The sequence below is a fragment of the Cyrtonyx montezumae genome, unplaced genomic scaffold (assembly GCF_038088225.1).
Source record: "Cyrtonyx montezumae isolate F1298 unplaced genomic scaffold, pur_monq_1.0 scaffold_22, whole genome shotgun sequence".
Taxonomy (NCBI): Eukaryota; Metazoa; Chordata; class Aves; order Galliformes; family Odontophoridae; genus Cyrtonyx; species Cyrtonyx montezumae.
Genome location: NW_027071959.1, coordinates 5,164,940 through 5,181,577, shown reverse-complemented (window position 1 = coordinate 5,181,577; position 16,638 = coordinate 5,164,940). Strand labels below are relative to the sequence as shown.

Sequence of the window (16,638 nt, the reverse complement as noted above, 5' to 3'; positions counted from 1 at the left end):
GTATGGCATTGTTTGTATTTGGGGGCTTACTGTTTCTACTGATGGAATTGGTTTCAATTGCTACCTAATAAACACATCTCCAAGAGCCAGAAATTATTGCTGTAAATAAGTGGAGCATTTTTTAGGACTTTTTCCTGTGATGAAGGATGTGGTGGCCTGAATCAAATGTCACTGAACTCAGTAGTCAGCCACTTACAGCTTTTAAATGAGTTTGGCTCAGACATAAAATGAGGAAGCTTAAAATTAGAGCGTGTAAATGATTTGCTTGTCATTGTCGTGCTTTACACTTACATATTTGCTGGTGCAATCTAATTTTTATTACAGTAGTCTTGTTCTTTTTAGTTCTTTATGCCCTTTCCAGTTAGTCCTTTGCCTTTGACATGTTTTCTGCTGCCATAAGTGAATGTGGTCTTTCACTTTACCTGGCTTTCCTGAAACTTTTGAAACTTTGCATGTGGAAAATGATAAAGGATACTGTGACTGCTCTGTGAGTTACTTTTTGTTCCCTCTAAAAATGCATTGATTACTTTGAGCTCAAAGCAGCAGGGCTTGCCTTCCTTCTTACCATCTTCTAGGGAGCTGAGGAGGTAACAAAGGAAAAACTGCTATCAGGAGATGGTTTGTTCTTCAGTGTTTTTCTTGCACATGAATTCTAACAGTTTAACAGAAGAAAGTCTTAAACACAGAGAGCTAAACTAAAACTCTGCTGGTACACTTGTTGCTGATTTTTAAGAGCAGAAAGTTTTTCCTCCCCTGAAATTGTTTTTTTTAAGTTAACTGAATCACTAGGAACCTTATTAATCTATTCTAAGTGTATCCAAACAGCATTTTCCAACTGCTTTAAAATCAATTTGAAATCAGACTTCAATTAATTCAATTACAGACCTGCTTGTGGAAGCACTATTTTTCTTGCTTCATGTGTCAGTAGTGTCTTTTGGGGTAAAATGGTTCGGGAAATTGACAGCAAATTACCTAGCCTCTGTAATGTTTGCTTTGCCAAGTGAACATCAATACAAATTTGGTCCAAAGATTAAACTAGAATGATCAGTCAGTGGAAGCTGTGGGAACTTGTGCAGTGCAGGTGAGTTGTCTAGGGGCTCCAGAACCTCTTTTAAAATTGAGCCTTTTTTAAGTAAACAGCAGGATGCAAAGTGATGCAAAAATTTTGAGCTAAATTTCAGCATCTGATTTCAGGCCCTGGTGAACTTTGTCATTCATGTGGTTCTCTGCTGAAGGTTTCCTAAATCACTTCATCATAAAAGTGGGCCCAGCCTGCTGCAGCCTGGCAGTCCTTTGCTCTGGGAAGCAGGCCCATATTGCTCAAGTATTTCTGCTTCTGAAAAACGTTTTTGTGTGTGTCTCTGCATACTGTGCTGCCTGGTGTCTGTGTGAAGATATGGGGAATGCCACGAGTTCAGAACTCATCTGTTCCTTTTGGTACAACTGCTCTCTGGAGTAATAGTGCTTTGCTGGCACCCATGCTTTACAGTCAGATCTGCAGAGATGAATCTTATTTCCTTTGGAATGCTGGTAGCCAGGTGTGAGATTAACATTCATACGAGGAGGCTGTACCTTAACATTATATAGATATGCTTTCTAAGCAAAGCTCTTTTATTCATCAGCAGAAGTATATTGAGCTCAACAGACTTTATTAGCAAGGATGAAAGGAGGAAAAAGAATTAGGGTTGAGGTAGATAAAGTATGTGTGTTGCATAAAACTTTTTAAACGAATTCCCTTTGGTCCTTTTCCATCTAAGGAAGTGTTACATTCCCTTCTATTTCCCACTCAAGGTGTGGTATGCTGCCTCTTATGCAGAGTTTGTGAACCAGAAGATCCATGACATATCTGAGGAGGAACGAAAGGGTAACTTTGGCTCTTCTGCTTTCTGTTTCTGCAGCATGATGGGTGATAAAACTTCTTAGTTTTGAATACAGGGCCTATAAGCTGCTGGAAAGTTTTTCTGTACTTGTGTAATGAACCTATACACTCATCCTCCAGATTGAGGACATTCCTGTTGACTGCACCTAGCCACGCAGTGCTGTAGGTGCTGCTCCATGTATCTAGTGCATGTGAATTTTCCTCAGGGACTTTCTTGTCTTTCTGTGAGGAGCTGTAGTCGTGTCACAGGCAGAGGGGATAGATAAAAGCAAACCTTAGTGGGATTGTGCTGGGTGTTCTGCAGTCCATCTCCTTGAGTGGAGAAATACAGCCAGGGATAGGAATTCTTGGGGAAAAAAATGAAGCATTTAATTGATAGTGACTGAAATGCTGTTACTGACCTTTCCAATGGATCATAGTTCTCAGAGAGCAAGAGAAGAACTGGCCGTGTTACGAGTGCAACCGTCGCTTCATGAGCTCAGAGCAACTCCAGCAGCATCTCAACTCCCACGATGAGAAGCTGGACTTCTTCAGCAGGTACTGAAAGCTTTCGTTTTGTCCCTATGTAACATTTTCTCCCCAAAGTTTGCAGAAGGAAGGGCCTTTGCCCTACAGGTGTTGATAACCAACTTGGGTATTCAGGGGAGAATGGCCCAGCACCAAGACGGTAAGAATGCAGCACCAGAAAGCTGTCTGGTGTAAGAGGTTTCGCCTAAGGAAAATAAATAGAAGTGATGGAACAAGTAGAAGCTTATGGAAGCTAGTGAAGTTGTTTGGGTGGGTTTTTTTTCATTTTCTTTCTTTTTTATTTTAACCAGTCACTTAAACTGCAGTATTTTTGTATGACAGAAGTGAAATAATGATCCATCTCTGATGTATCCAGATACGCAGCTCAAAGAATGAGGCATCTAGTGCTTTGTCTCTCCAGTGAGGTGGAAAGATAGTTATCCTGACCTATTATAAGCTCAATCTAGAAACATCCTTCAGGGAGCAGTAGGCTTTGGTGCCTTGTTTTTCCAGAGATTTATGTTGCTTTGGTGACAGAGTTTCTTTAGGATTTTATTCTTCACTGCAGGCTGTTAGTACTAAGTAAGAGTGCATAAAACGAGTGGAGATCCAAAACTGTTTCTTTTGTCTCTAACTTGAAGCATTGTGCTGTGCAGAGCCAGAGGTAGAGGTCGTGGGCGAGGAAAAAGAAGGTTTGGCCCGGGCAGGCGCCCAGGACGCCCTCCCAAATTCATGCGTATGGAAGTAACCATTGAGAATGGAGAGAAGTGTGAAGAAGGGACACAGGTACATCTGGGGAAATGGGGAGGAGGGAAATAAGATACCGTGTGGGCCATGAATGTACCATTAGAAGAATTTGGGGCATCAGTGCAAACTGAAGGCTTACTTCTGCTTTATATCCAAGTAAATCGTGGTGTTTCTAGATGTGAATCTTTACCAGGGGAGCATGCTGCTTCCCTTCTAGGGAGTCTGTAAAACTGCTTGCATTTCTACAGCAATCCTGAAGCTCTTAGCAGTGAGGTAGGCTATTGCAGCTGTTTAGCAGCATCACAAAAGTAATTCAGACAGTAAAACTGTAATGGGAATTTAGATTCGCATTTGTCCTCTTGGGAACGTGAGGTCAGAGCCTGCTCTTATAACTGTTGCTGGTGGAATTAAATCAGGTAGAGCTATGATTCTTTATGATGGTTTAATATTAACAAAGGGTCCTTCTGTAGGCATACTTACTGCAAAAAGTTATTTTGCTTGTGGCTGTTAGTTATATTCTACAGGAACCTAACGTTGATACATTGATATAAATTAAATGTTAATTCTCTCTAATGCTGACTGGGCATAGGGTTGACACAAAGCCCTTTTATGAAGGTGTCTCAAGGAATCAGTGGCTCAGTTTTATTGCTTAGCTGAAAGCTGGTGTCTGGAGTGGTAATTTTCTTCTGGCATCTCACTAGGTTGCAGTTCATTGCTGGCTCAAAGGGAGGAATGTGTACATGTCCTCTGAATGAATGTCTGCTGCTTGCTTTCTGGGCATGCAGAATTGCCTTAAATTTTGCATTAGATGCACATAGTTGGAGATGACATCACACTCTTTGTAAATCAAGCCAGAAGCCAGCTCCACATCCCAGCTTTTCTCTCTGGAGAGTCAAGACTTGGTGGGCACAATCTTATGCTAATCTGAGTGGCTCTGGACTGGCAGTGGGTCACATTCTCCCAGCTTGGAGTATGGCCCAGAGTTAGCTCACATGTGTCTATAAAGTCAGGCAGGGAAGTGTCTCAGGTCTTTGGAGGTCTGCCCACCTTCCTGGTGACTAGGCATGAGTTCATCTGCCTGAGAACTTGAGGCTCAAGATATCATGACTGCAATTCAGTGTCAGCATGTGTGGAAATTTGCCACCTATGTCAGGACTGGAGCTTTGGATAGTGTATTGTTCCCCTAAATCTCTCTGGTAAGCACTAGTGGTTTATAACAGCTGCACTGCTGGCATCTCGCTGTTTTTCTTCTCCCATGCCTCCATTTGTGCTTGAACAGTACTGGCCCCAAGCTGTTGCACTCTTGATGCTTTGCTTCATAGCTTGAACTTTTAAGTTCCTTAGTTGCACTGTGATTACATGTAAGGGCCTGTGTTTTTTCTCCTCATGCTGGAGGTTTCCATCCCAATGGAGTTAACTGGACTTCTTGAGGAAAACAAGTGTAGATTGTAGCATGTACTTCCTGTCCCCAACACCCTTCTTTTTCTTTTATGGTAATGCTAAAATGGAAGAAAACAGCTTTATGTGATAAATATGTAATGCATGCAGCTGGGTAGATGGGAGTATGCAGAGCTTGGAAACTGGATAGTAAAACACACTGTGCACAGTGTAATGATCTCGTTTATCACTCTCCAGTTCATCACTCCAGCTAGTTTGCTAGAAAAGGGAGACACTGCATATCAGTGCCTGATAATGTTTCACAGTGACAACAGTTTCATCAGGACAGAAAGTCTCTGCTTTTCCTGGAGGTCTGATCTGTGCCTACTCGTTTTGGTCTTAAAATTTCTTACAGGTCAACCTATATCATCTTTGATTTAAGCAGTGATGAGGTCAGTAGTGCAGAAGTTTGCCTGGTTGTTAACAGCTAGGTTATTTTGATCCTCTGTGTCCAATCAGATGTGGATGATGTTATGGCAAAGAAGGTTATGTTCTTGCAGCACTTCTTCCTCAGTGCTCTGAAGTTGCTGCTGTAGGGGGAGAACTGCTGAGATTATCAATGAAACATATTGGAGTAGAGCAGCATAGATGCTTTTTGTTCATGGCTTACAAGGAAATATGTAGAAATGCAGTTGTCTGCTGAGTGATATCAAAGCATTTTTCAGTGGGTGGGGGGAATAATCACTGGCTGTATGATTTGCGATTTCAGGACTTGCTGCATTTTTCCAGCAAGGGGCAGTTTGATGAGGCCAGACAAGCTACACTGAATGGGCTGGAGCAGCAGGAGCAGACTCCAGTGCCATCAGAGACACAGTCAGCACTGGAACAGCAGTCAGAAAACCACACGCTACAAATCCAGCCACAGCATGATGAGAGCACGGTGCCTACGCAGAGCACCATGACAGCGGATGACATGAGGCGAGCAAAGCGTATCAGGGTAAGCAGAGACAATGGTGGCTCATGTTTTCTCTCACCCTCTCCATTTGCTGTAACCCAGAGAGTGCTGGACCTGCCTGAAAGGAGCAGCTGGTCCCTTTCTCCCACTGCAGTATCCATTTTCAAGTCCTGAATAAAGCACCTCATTCCTAGCAAGTTTTCTTTCTGAGAGGAAGATGAATCTCATGTAAAGAATGAGTATCTCATGAGATGCTATGGAGAACTGGTCACCAATTGGAGCTGATTCAATTCCAGAACAGTAATTCTTTCACAAGCACAATCCGTCCGAGCTGGCTGGCAGGAGTGCTCCCAGCAGCTGGCTGGATCATGGTGCTGTGGCACAGACTGGCTTATTCACAGCACCATCTGTGCCTCTCAGAACTCTTGCCTTGCAAATAGCTGCTGAAGAGAAACCACAACCTCAGTTCAGATCCACTTAGTTGACGATAGTGATAAAATCCTTTCTTGAGGTAGAAAACCTGTCTTTGTGAGATGAAAACCTGTGCTAAGAGCTTTGTGTACCAATAACAAATGCTTTGAACCTGAGCTTTGTGTCAGCTGTGAGCTGTTTTTTTTTCCTCTACTGTGTGTGGGAGGGAAATGATTCAAGCAAATAATCCTTCAAGCCATGTAACTGTGAGATTGGTTTATTTAGCTGAAAATCTTTCTTCCATGTGTAAAATTTTGATTACAGAAAGGAACAGCTGCAGTTTGGGTAAGACACAGTTTTTAGGGGATGAGAAGATTAGAAAAGAGTTGAGTAACTGTTCTGTATGGGAAGATGTTGAGCTAGATTTGTGTTCCAGTTTACAGTGGTACGTATGCAAAAGATGGCGGTGTTACTCCATAAATACAGCAGCATATCTTGAAGGAGGAATCTGGCTATGATGTTAATTTAAGATTTTATTCAACAGTAAACGCAGGAGGAAAGGGAAAGCAACTCTGAAGTTACCTATGTCTTGCTGCTTAGCATTTGTTCTCTGAAAATGTATCACAAGGGGATCACAAAAAGGAGTGCAGTGGTGGTTTAATCCTCGGTGATGTTTGTGTCACCAAATCTATAAATTAAGCAGCTTGTGTTTAGCAGAGTCCTGGTGAAGTTTCAAGAGAGGGGCATTGGCAGAATGGCACACTAATGGTTGTGTAGCACTTTTCCACCTTGCATCAGACTGAGCAACGGGAGTTTGAGACAACTGAAAACCATCAACCATTGCCTTTTAATGACTGAAAAACTGTACTGAGCTCTAGCAGCCTGAGAGTGCTCTTCCTGTTCAGCTGTTCCCATCATGCATAGTAGCATGTCCTTAGTATTATTAGCAAGCAAATACTTGGTTTTAAGAGGTATAGTACGTAGTTCATTTCCAAAGAACAAGTAGGAAGCCTTGACAGTTGAATCACCATCTGGAAACCTGTGTGACTCCAGTTTCTTCCTTATTACTCACATAGGATTGCATTTGCAAAGCCAACAGTCTTTTGTGACTCACTTCAGCTTTTCTAAGGTTTAAGACAGGGATGTTCTGCATGTATTTTCATTTTAGCTGAAAGTATCAAACTCTGGTGCCCTAGGTTGAAGTCCTGATGGTTTAGTTCATTTTTCACCCACTGCTTTAAAGCCTGTGGGGTTAAACAGACTTCCAAATTTAAAATCAGTTACTGTTGAAGGGATATAACCAGCCTGCTCCTTTAATAAAGCAGAAGTACACTGTTGTCTCCAGCTAAAGGGGATGTTATTAATTTCAGTTTAGTTCTGCTGTTTGTGGACTGATTTCAGAAACACGTGCATTTCCAAACAGCCTTTTTTCATGTGCAGACCTGATCCTAACATGCCCTTCATCTGGGGCAGCTGTTTACTCAGGAGAAGCAAGTGGCACGATAGCGTTATGATTTGGGAAGCAGTCACTTCCGTTGTGCTGGAAGAAGAGAGATGATAGGTTCTACCATGATTATTACAAACAGTAAAGTTGAGGTTCAAAACATCCTTACTCCTCAGCTTTCCACCATATCAATCCTTGATGGGTTGTCATTCTGCCCTAATGATTCCCTTTTGCCAAAAGTATTTCATTCTCACTGTGGCTCCACAGTTGCATTACATCTTCATAAACTCTGCATCAAAGAAAATACGATAAGTCACGAGACACTTTCAGGGTTATCTGTGCTTTTCATCTTTGCCCTTCAAATCTTTCTGGGCAGTTGCTGTTTACAAGGTAAACACTGAAGGTCTGCTTAGTGTGTCCTAAGGCAAAAAAAAACCCAAAAAACAAAAAACTCAGTGGAGTTTTGCCTATGTAGAAGGAAAAATGCAGTTTGATAGAGCTGGCCCTTGTCCTGACCCACAGCAAGTATGAATACAGAAGTCAAGACTTCTGTTTTCAAGTCCATTGCATAACATCAGTATTTTTCTCTCCCTCAATGCTGCCTGCTCAGCTGGAGCTGCAGGTAGGTTTATTTTTTGTTTCCTTGAGGTTTTTTTCTGTATCTAATCAGATGGTACATAACAACATTGCATCCTATGTTGTTTTGTCCAGCTTCTGTTTAGAGTCTCCTGATTGATTCCCCACATCATCAGTTGGTTACAGTTGTCCTTTAAGCAACTGATGTCCAGAATGAAGATATCTGGAAAATGATTGGCATTTTTTCTAGTGATTTCCCTACTGTGCTGGTTCCAGGTCTGAGTTGACTTTTATGGTGTTAGAAGTAGTCTGGCCTGCTGTCTTAGTAGTGAGATTGTTTGGGGTACAAATAGCAATGTACTTTAATAGTGAAGTTAAGAGCTGTAGCACGTCTTCAGCTGTTTGACCTATCAGCACATCCCTGTAGTTAAGGAAAAATTATACAGGAAATTGGAGAAAAAGAAGAACCACTTAGGATATTAAATCGTAATATGAAGATCTGTACATCTCTTGCTCAATTCACTGTGGTTTCTTTCAATACCAAGAAAAGCAGTTTCAAGTTTGACTGTATTGTCTACTTCCTCTGAGCAGACAACAGAATCTGAGGGAGATTCTCTTGTTGTAGCACCATTGTAGGCTTTTATCTTCATTTTCAGTCTCTCAGGCGTGATACATGCTAAATGGCAAAGATGAACAAATAGCTCTCAACCTGCTGCTTGTAAACCTGCCATTCTGCCCCTGCTGTAGTAACTTGAAACTCTATTCCTTTTAATAATAGCAAAAAGGGTTAGGCCTGCATCTCTTCAACATACACTCTGGCAGAAGCTTTTCAGGCAATGCTAAACCACTGCTGCATACCTCTGATCTTCACTGAAGTGATTTTTTGCAATGGGTGGTGGACTTGCATAAGCCCTGCTCCTGCATGCTGACCTCGTGGCCCTGTCCTGAAACATAAGTTGGAACTGCAGCTCTCCTCTCATACCCAGGTCTCTTTGGAGGGCGATTAAGCTCTATCTTACAGAAGAATATCATGCTAAAGGTGAAAATGTGTCCAGGAGAGGGTACTTCTGCTGTAACTCAGTGTGTAACTGTAGGTATTTCCCTTCTGTCCATCACAGCATCCACTTCTGTCAATTGGAGACTGCCTGTAACTGAGGCATCTTTTGAAGTTCAGCTTCACCGATCTGTCGTTTGTGGTCTTGGCAATGTTGGTATGTGAAGTCAGCATGCAGTGAAAGCTCATGGACTCTTTGTTTCTTGCAGAACGCAGCTCTGCAGCACCTGTTCATCAGGAAATCCTTTCGCCCGTTTAAATGCCTCCAGTGTGGGAAGGCGTTCCGGGAGAAGGACAAACTGGATCAGCATCTGCGGTTCCACGGGCGGGAGGGGAACTGCCCTCTGACCTGTGACATCTGCAACAAGGGCTTTATCAACAGTGGTTCTCTTGAGAGCCACATGAAGTTCCACATGGACCAGAAAACATACTCCTGCATTTTCTGTCCCGAGTCCTTTGACCGCTTGGATTTACTCAAGGACCACGTGGCCATCCATATCATTGATGGCTATTTCACCTGTCCTACCTGCAAGAAGCGCTTTCCAGACTTCATCCAGGTGAGATGGTGTACTGGATTTAAAGCCCCACCTGCAGTTTCTCTTGCAAACACTGCCTGGTTTTTTTTCACTACTGTTCTTGTGTAATACTGTGTCCGTCCTTCCTTTTTAAAGTAATGGGACCCACATCAGTCAGAATTAGGAATAGTGATCACAGAATTACAGGGGTTGGAAGGGGCCTCTGGAGGTCTAGTCCAACCCCCATCTAGCAATGCTAGATGTTGTCTCATGCCTCAAATCATCACGTGTGGTTCTTCAACCTGGCATTAGAATGTAGTGTACTATGGGAGTTCCTATCTCCAAGAAATCCCTAAAGAGAGAGATCTCAGCTGCCTTAGTTCAGTACAGATCCTGGGCATGAAAGGAATTAATGTTTTGATGGATGCATCTGGTATTCAGAATACACCTTGTCCTTTTTCTTGAAATCATGGACTAAAAAAAAGCCAAACCTTGCAGGAGTGCTAGAGCAGATCAGCATAGTCTCCTTCCCGACCCATCCTTCCAGCTTCAGCTGGGACTTTGTTCTTCCTCTCCTCTGCGTGCTGCCCACGAGGGTCTGCACTGGAGTAGTGAGTAGTGCACCCACCTGGTGCTTTGTGCAGAGCCATGGGAGGGCTCATAGAACTTGTGTGCTATTTGGATGCTCAGTATGGAGAACACAGATGTGTCATGCACTCTGCAAGAAGGGACTTTGGATAGAGGTTCATAAGTCTTGCTGAGGTGTTTGACTTGAAATCCAGAAATCCAGTTTGTCTTGTCATAGGAACTGGTGGACTGCCCAATGAGCTAGAGAGGAAACAATGGGGAAATGTGGAACTCTGTCTTCTGTAATTGTTGAGCAAGAAAAAATGATGATCCAGATGTTGCTGCACTGCTGTTGTAGAAGAGTTTAAGTCCACATAAACTTTCCTGTGAAAGAAACTGACGGTGTTGGAAGGTCCCATGGCCTTTTCCAGCTATTCAGCCTGGTTTTGTATCTTGGACAGAATGAAAAATTTATCTTTTGTGTTAGTAACTAAGTCTGGACCCCATAGATCACCGCCCACTTGTTGGGTTTCTCCGTAGTGACACCAGACTGTCCTTGTGTGTTTGGTCTTAGAGACAGTGAGGATGTAATCACATGAACAGCGCTTGGATTTCAAATGTGAACCCTTGTCACTATCTTTTTTGGAAGAAAAACTTCAAAACATGAAATGCTTGAAGAGGTGAAGGGTAGTGTCAAAGTAGGCAAAAGTAATTGCTGTTATAGAAAGTGTCACCAAGGTGTCAGGTGTTCAGGTAAATTTATTTTTAAGCCCAAGCAGATGGGAACTCTTCTTTCTTCTTTTTGCTACCATTTTCTGAGGCTCTTTTACCACACTATTGTTTCTTGTGTCAGTTTCACTGCTTGATCTGCACTCCTAGGTCAAGAAACACGTACGCAGTTTCCATTCCGAGAAGATTTATCAGTGCACAGAGTGTGACAAGGCTTTCTGCCGGCCTGACAAGCTGCGGCTCCATATGTTGCGACACTCGGACCGCAAAGACTTCCTGTGCTCCACGTGTGGCAAGCAGTTCAAGGTAAGATGGCTCCTGATCATTCCTGATGCAAGTGGAGGTCGATGTTGTTTACCTCCCTTCAAGCAGATATGGTCGTATTCTGAGAAGGAAGAAATGGATGTGTGTAAGCACAAAGAGCTTGTATTGTATAGCTGCTGTCAGTTCAGTTTGGAAAGCTTCTTGGATATACCAATGGTAATACTTCTGGCTGAGGTGTGTATGTCCATGGGATGCATCTTGTCAGCATGTGGCATCCAGAGTCTTTGTAGATTTCTTCAGAACAGATGGAGCAGACTGAGCCAGGTAAATGGTGGTGGAAGTTTCCCATGAGGTACAGAGGGGATTGGAAGGCACTCTGGGGTGAAGGAGCACATTCTGAACACTGTGTGCCTGGAGTAACATCAGGACAGATTCAGTACCACTGTGGGGCTTGAAGTCAACATTGTTGGAGATCATTAAGTGATGTAATCTTCTAGTGATGTGGAGTCAATTTTGGATTAATCAGAGAAAAGTCAAGCTGGAGGGGTTCTTTTTTATTCAAGCCACTGACTTTGCATTAGCTTAACTTTGCCTTTTGTAGCTGAGTCGCCTCAGCTTTTGAACAGTCAACCTAAGCCCAGAGTTCTTTCTGTGCTGTCCAATGCTGAACATTCACCTCTACTTCACAGCAGTAGCAGAGAGGAAAAGCCAAAGAGGTGTCTGAGCCACACACTGTGTTACTGCAGCAAACAGTAAGGCAATAAGCACTACTGACGTTATTGCTCTTATTCTCTGATTGCTTTTCGTGTAGAGGAAAGACAAATTGCGAGAGCACATGCAGAGGATGCACAACCCAGAGAGGGAGGCCAAGAAAGCTGATCGAATCAGCCGCTCAAAAACTTTCAAGCCTCGGATAGCTTCCACTGACTACGAGAGCTTCATGTTCAAGTGCCGACTGTGCATGATGGGCTTCCGCCGCAGGGGGATGCTGGTGAGCATCCACGTGGTCTGGCTCAACTCACGTTTTAATGGTTAAGGAATGAAGGTAGAATGAATTCCCATTGCTGGAACACAGCGATGCTGTGAAATGGGAATAATCTTATTGTTGATTTGAAATTAGGCATCTTCTTTAAAGCTGTGCATTCAGCAGATGTGTGCATTTATTGCCTGTTTGTCTCCACCGTATCAATGATTGAGCCTTAGTGATGGCTCAGCTTTTATGATGCTGTCATGTTTTTCTCCTCCTCGGGAGGGGCCTCTGCTGGCCAAGCACTGTAATTGCTCCTGTGGAAGGATGCTTGCAAATGAGGTCTCTTCCATCCTGTTTAGAGGGTTGTGATCTCTGCTAGCAGCGATCCTTTATATTAACTTGTTCACAGCTACTCAAGACTTCTAACAAGTTACTTTACCCCTTTCTGTTGCATTTTGATGAGGGAGACTATGAATAAGTATAGCAAGGCCATGTGTTTACCTTGCAGCTGAATGCACAGTAGCCCTTGCAGTAGAAAATGCTTCTGGTGCTGCTGGCTAATACCACTACAGTTTTGTTTTGGCACTTACCATGTCTAAGTCAAAAAGCAATTGCTTAGCTTCCAGTTGTAATGTGCTCTCTTGTTCTTCTGTTTCTTTCTCCTAAGGTGAATCATTTATCAAAGAGACATCCAGACATGAAAATAGAAGAGGTGCCAGAGCTCACGTTGCCCATCATCAAACCCAACAGAGATTACTTCTGTCAGTACTGTGATAAGGTAGGTAAGGAAATGAGCCCTCAGAATGTAACTCAGTCCTAGACTTGTATACAAGCAATTTGTCTCTGCACTATAACATCTGGCAGGGCTTGCAGTGTTTCAGAAGGGCTCGATGGCAAGCACTGACCAAAAGAGGTTGAGATAAAATGAATTTAGGCCAAAGAGTCTGAATGGTAACTGAAACTTGCAGTTTTCTGCTGTGTTTGGAGTTGGTAAGATTTAAACCAGGAAGTACATTTTGATTGACTGTTCTTAATCTTGGTGCATGCTTCAGCGATGCCTCCTTTCCTTTGTTTAAAAGGAGACAAATTATAGTGTTTAAATAATACTATAGAATGTGTTTGTGCCTAAGAAGTTAGGATATGAAAATGACTGTGGTTAGTGAAGGCTATTGAAGCTGTTTGATGCTTCATGCAAGAATGGAGACATAAACCTTCACGACAGATTAACACTGGACCATTGATAAATCTGATGGTTGGTGGCTTCACTGGTGTTTGCCCTTCAAGTATGAGCTAAAGAAGGTTTTCCTCTTCGTTTCCTGACTGATTTGATGCTTTGTTTTACGTTGAGCATGTTCTCAAATAACTTCTGTATTCTACACAATAGTTGCTTTTTCAGATTGATTAAACACCAGAATGTGTGTGTCTATCTATGCATTATGTTGTACTTGTTTGAAGTTACAGCTAAATGCTTTGTCTAAAACAACATACAGACCTTCCAGGTGAAGATAAGTGACATCAGTTTTCTGTGCTTCCATTCAAAATTAAAATGATGCAACCCAAATTGTTACCTTTCAGGTGTACAAAAGTGCCAGCAAACGCAAAGCACATATCCTGAAGAACCATCCTGGTGCTGAGCTACCTCCAAGCATCAGGAAACTGCGCCCTGCGGGCCCGGGAGAGCCAGATCCCATGCTGAGCACCCACACCCAGCTGACAGGCACTATAGCCACCCCTCCAGTCTGCTGTCCTCACTGTTCCAAACAGTACAGCAGTAAGGTAAGGGAGCATCTCATAGCCTCAGAGGACAGCCTCTTTTTCTACTGATGCACTTTCACTGTGGCTTTTGTAAGTAAAGCTCTTTCATTGTGAGCCAGAGTGCTGGCTTCATGCTGCGTACTGACAATGCAGGTACAGCCTGCTAGTTTTATGGCAAAGTGAGGGGATGAGCTTGAAGGAAGAAAGGATCATGTTGTGTGTGGTTGCAAATAGAGAAGCTTGGAAACTGCTCACTTGTTGCATGTGAGGGAAGAGGAATAGAGAAACAAAATTGAAGCAGAAGGTGACCTTTGGAGAAGGTCCCCAAATGTTTATCTGCATTGAGGTAAAAAGCTTATGGACTCTGATGTTTGAGACAACATTGCATATCAGGTAGCTCTAATCAGAAGAAATTTTGTGGTCCTGTTTCCCTTTTTGCTGACCAGAAAATCCTACAGTACTAATCCTGATCCAGTCAGAGCTGTAAGCTGCTGTCCACATGCGTTAGATTTCATTTGACCTTAAGCCTGAGTTGCCAGACATTTTTTCTAATATTCTTTTGCATCTTTCTGTAGACAAAGATGGTACAACACATTCGCAAGAAGCACCCAGAGTTTGCTCAGCTCCCTAACACTATACATGCCCCACTGGCGACAGCTGTCATCAGTTCCACTCCTGCAGTCCTGACCACTGACAGCACTACTGGGGAGACTGTTGTGGTAAGGATTCAAGGCATGAAATCAGATCACTGGAGGGAAGCAAACAGAATAGAAGCCCCCTGGTAGTAGTGATAGTGTTTCTTTGTATTTCTGGCAGACATTGTTTTAAAGCATGTCTTAGGACATTACTAAAGGTCATTTCTGTTCATGAATCTGTGCTGTATTTTTGCTTGACCAGGAATTGTGCTTTTCTTCCTCGAGCTGTTAGGATTTACCTTTTCCTCTACTCCATTTCCCTCAGATATGTGCTGCTGAGTCTACGTAATACTTGCAAACATGCCTAACTTATTCAGGAATCCACATCTCACGGATTTGCACTGTGATTATTCTCCTGAGATATTCTGACTGTCTCTTTCTACCTGCTCAGACAACAGACTTGCTGACTCAGGCAATGACAGAGCTGTCCCAGACCCTCACAACAGACTATCGAACTCCCCAGGGAGACTACCAGCGAATCCAGTACATCCCTGTGTCTCAGTCCACAACTGGCTTGCAGCAGCCTCAGCACATTCAGCTGCAGGTTGTTCAAGTGGCCCAGGTGTGTAACCTGCTGGGGGACTTTGGTATGCTTTTTGACTCTCTCATGTGGAGCCTGTGCTTTCTTGGGGCTGTAAATACTGGGAGATTCGTTAGAGAATAACTAAAAATAAAGTGAGAAATCTGTGGCTGTTTAGGCAGAGAATTTGAAGTATATACCTGTGCAATGATTTTCTTTCTAGGCTACCTCACCTCACCAGTCTCAGCACTCCACAGTGGATGTTGGACAGCTTCATGACCCCCAGACATACACCCAGCATGCCATCCAGGTGCAGCACATCCAGGTCACGGAGCCATCGCCTGCAGCTCCATCATCATCACAGGTATCTCTCTCTTCCCTGCATAGCAAGCCTATTACTATTCTGCATCACAGTAAGCTTTTGTACATCAGTTAAAGGACCACACATGGAAGAACTGCCATGTGAGCATCTTTGAGATCATCATCTTCCTTAGGGCTTGGTTCCAGACAGCCATCTCAGTGAAGAACCTTTCCCTAATATCCAATCTGAACCTCCCTGAGCTGTGCCATTTCCTCCGGCCCTATGCAAGATGCAAGGTGGGGGAGATGGAGGAAAACTTTGTACTCCTTCTGCTCAAAATGCTATAGAAACCTCCATTTTCCTTCCTTGATAAAGGAGGCTGTGTTGATAACAGTGCAGAGGTATGCAGTCTGCTTGATTTTTATTTTTATTTTTTTCCTAGGTTGGGGGTCAGCCTCTGAGTCCCTCCTCACAACAATCACAGCAGGAACTCAGCCCCTCGCAGATGCAGACAGCCACATCTACACAGAACCAAGCCCTCCAGCAGCAGCAAGGCTCTTCAGTCCAGCACACATATCTTCCCAGCACGTGGAACTCGTTTCGGAGTTACTGTAAGTGTCAGCTGTAGCTGGAAGCTTGGCTAGTGAGACTACTCTGTTCTGTTTTACCAGCCAAGAGATGGAATAACATTTTTTAGAGCTTGTTAATTGTAAGGATTATCTTAGACAAATGAAAGTAGTTGTTAGCTTTTGTTACTGTGGGTCAATAATTACCTGGTACAGGATTTAGACAGGCAAACTGGGCTCCTTCAGTCCAAGGATCTCACATTCTGTAAGAATCCATGTATTGGGTAGCAGCTTGTTCACACTTGAATGGATCCTTGAAAAAAAAAATCAAAGATGTGAAATGATTTCTCAAGTCCTTGGCTGCTGGGTGATAATTGTATAATTTCTCAAGTGATAACAGGATGTAAGTTGTATTTGTGAAACACCAAATCCTCAATAGCTACTCTTGTTACTGATGCAAGACATTATCACTTTCCAAGGGGGCCTTTGGGTTTGCAGATCTTGATTCTCCTTTTTCAATCTTCTAGCATCTGAGATTCAAATGATGACCATTCCTCAAGGCCAGTACGTCATCACAGAGACAGCTGTAGGTACACCTGTCACCACTGTCAACACAGGGCAAGTGAAAGCAGTTACTCAGGTAAGGAAAAAAAGGTGGCGTTTTTATATAGAGAATACTGTCAAGCTTGATGTGTTTAAAGGTTAGGTGGATGCCAAAATGATGTTTGGGCCACAGAAAATGACAGCACACCTGGACAGCTCTATACTGTCTGGAAGGGCATTAGCTTTCTGTTGCAATTGTAGTG

General features: G+C 43.1%; 1 protein-coding gene across 3 annotated transcripts in view; it reads left to right on the top strand.

Annotated features, from left to right (window-relative positions):
- The window catches only part of PRDM10 (PR/SET domain 10), a 36,832-nt gene that overhangs the window by 16,786 nt on the left and 3,408 nt on the right, over positions 1 to 16,638 (top strand). For all 3 annotated transcript variants that reach the window (XM_065738540.1, XM_065738541.1, XM_065738539.1), the window contains 14 exons: positions 1,792 to 1,864; positions 2,299 to 2,416; positions 3,043 to 3,172; positions 5,280 to 5,507; positions 9,160 to 9,507; positions 10,912 to 11,067; positions 11,837 to 12,016; positions 12,663 to 12,773; positions 13,571 to 13,771; positions 14,326 to 14,469; positions 14,837 to 15,007; positions 15,189 to 15,329; positions 15,709 to 15,877; positions 16,360 to 16,472. In XM_065738540.1, the coding sequence (XP_065594612.1) occupies positions 1,792 to 1,864; positions 2,299 to 2,416; positions 3,043 to 3,172; positions 5,280 to 5,507; positions 9,160 to 9,507; positions 10,912 to 11,067; positions 11,837 to 12,016; positions 12,663 to 12,773; positions 13,571 to 13,771; positions 14,326 to 14,469; positions 14,837 to 15,007; positions 15,189 to 15,329; positions 15,709 to 15,877; positions 16,360 to 16,472 (2,283 nt within the window). The remainder of the gene's footprint in view (positions 1 to 1,791; positions 1,865 to 2,298; positions 2,417 to 3,042; positions 3,173 to 5,279; positions 5,508 to 9,159; positions 9,508 to 10,911; positions 11,068 to 11,836; positions 12,017 to 12,662; positions 12,774 to 13,570; positions 13,772 to 14,325; positions 14,470 to 14,836; positions 15,008 to 15,188; positions 15,330 to 15,708; positions 15,878 to 16,359; positions 16,473 to 16,638) is intronic.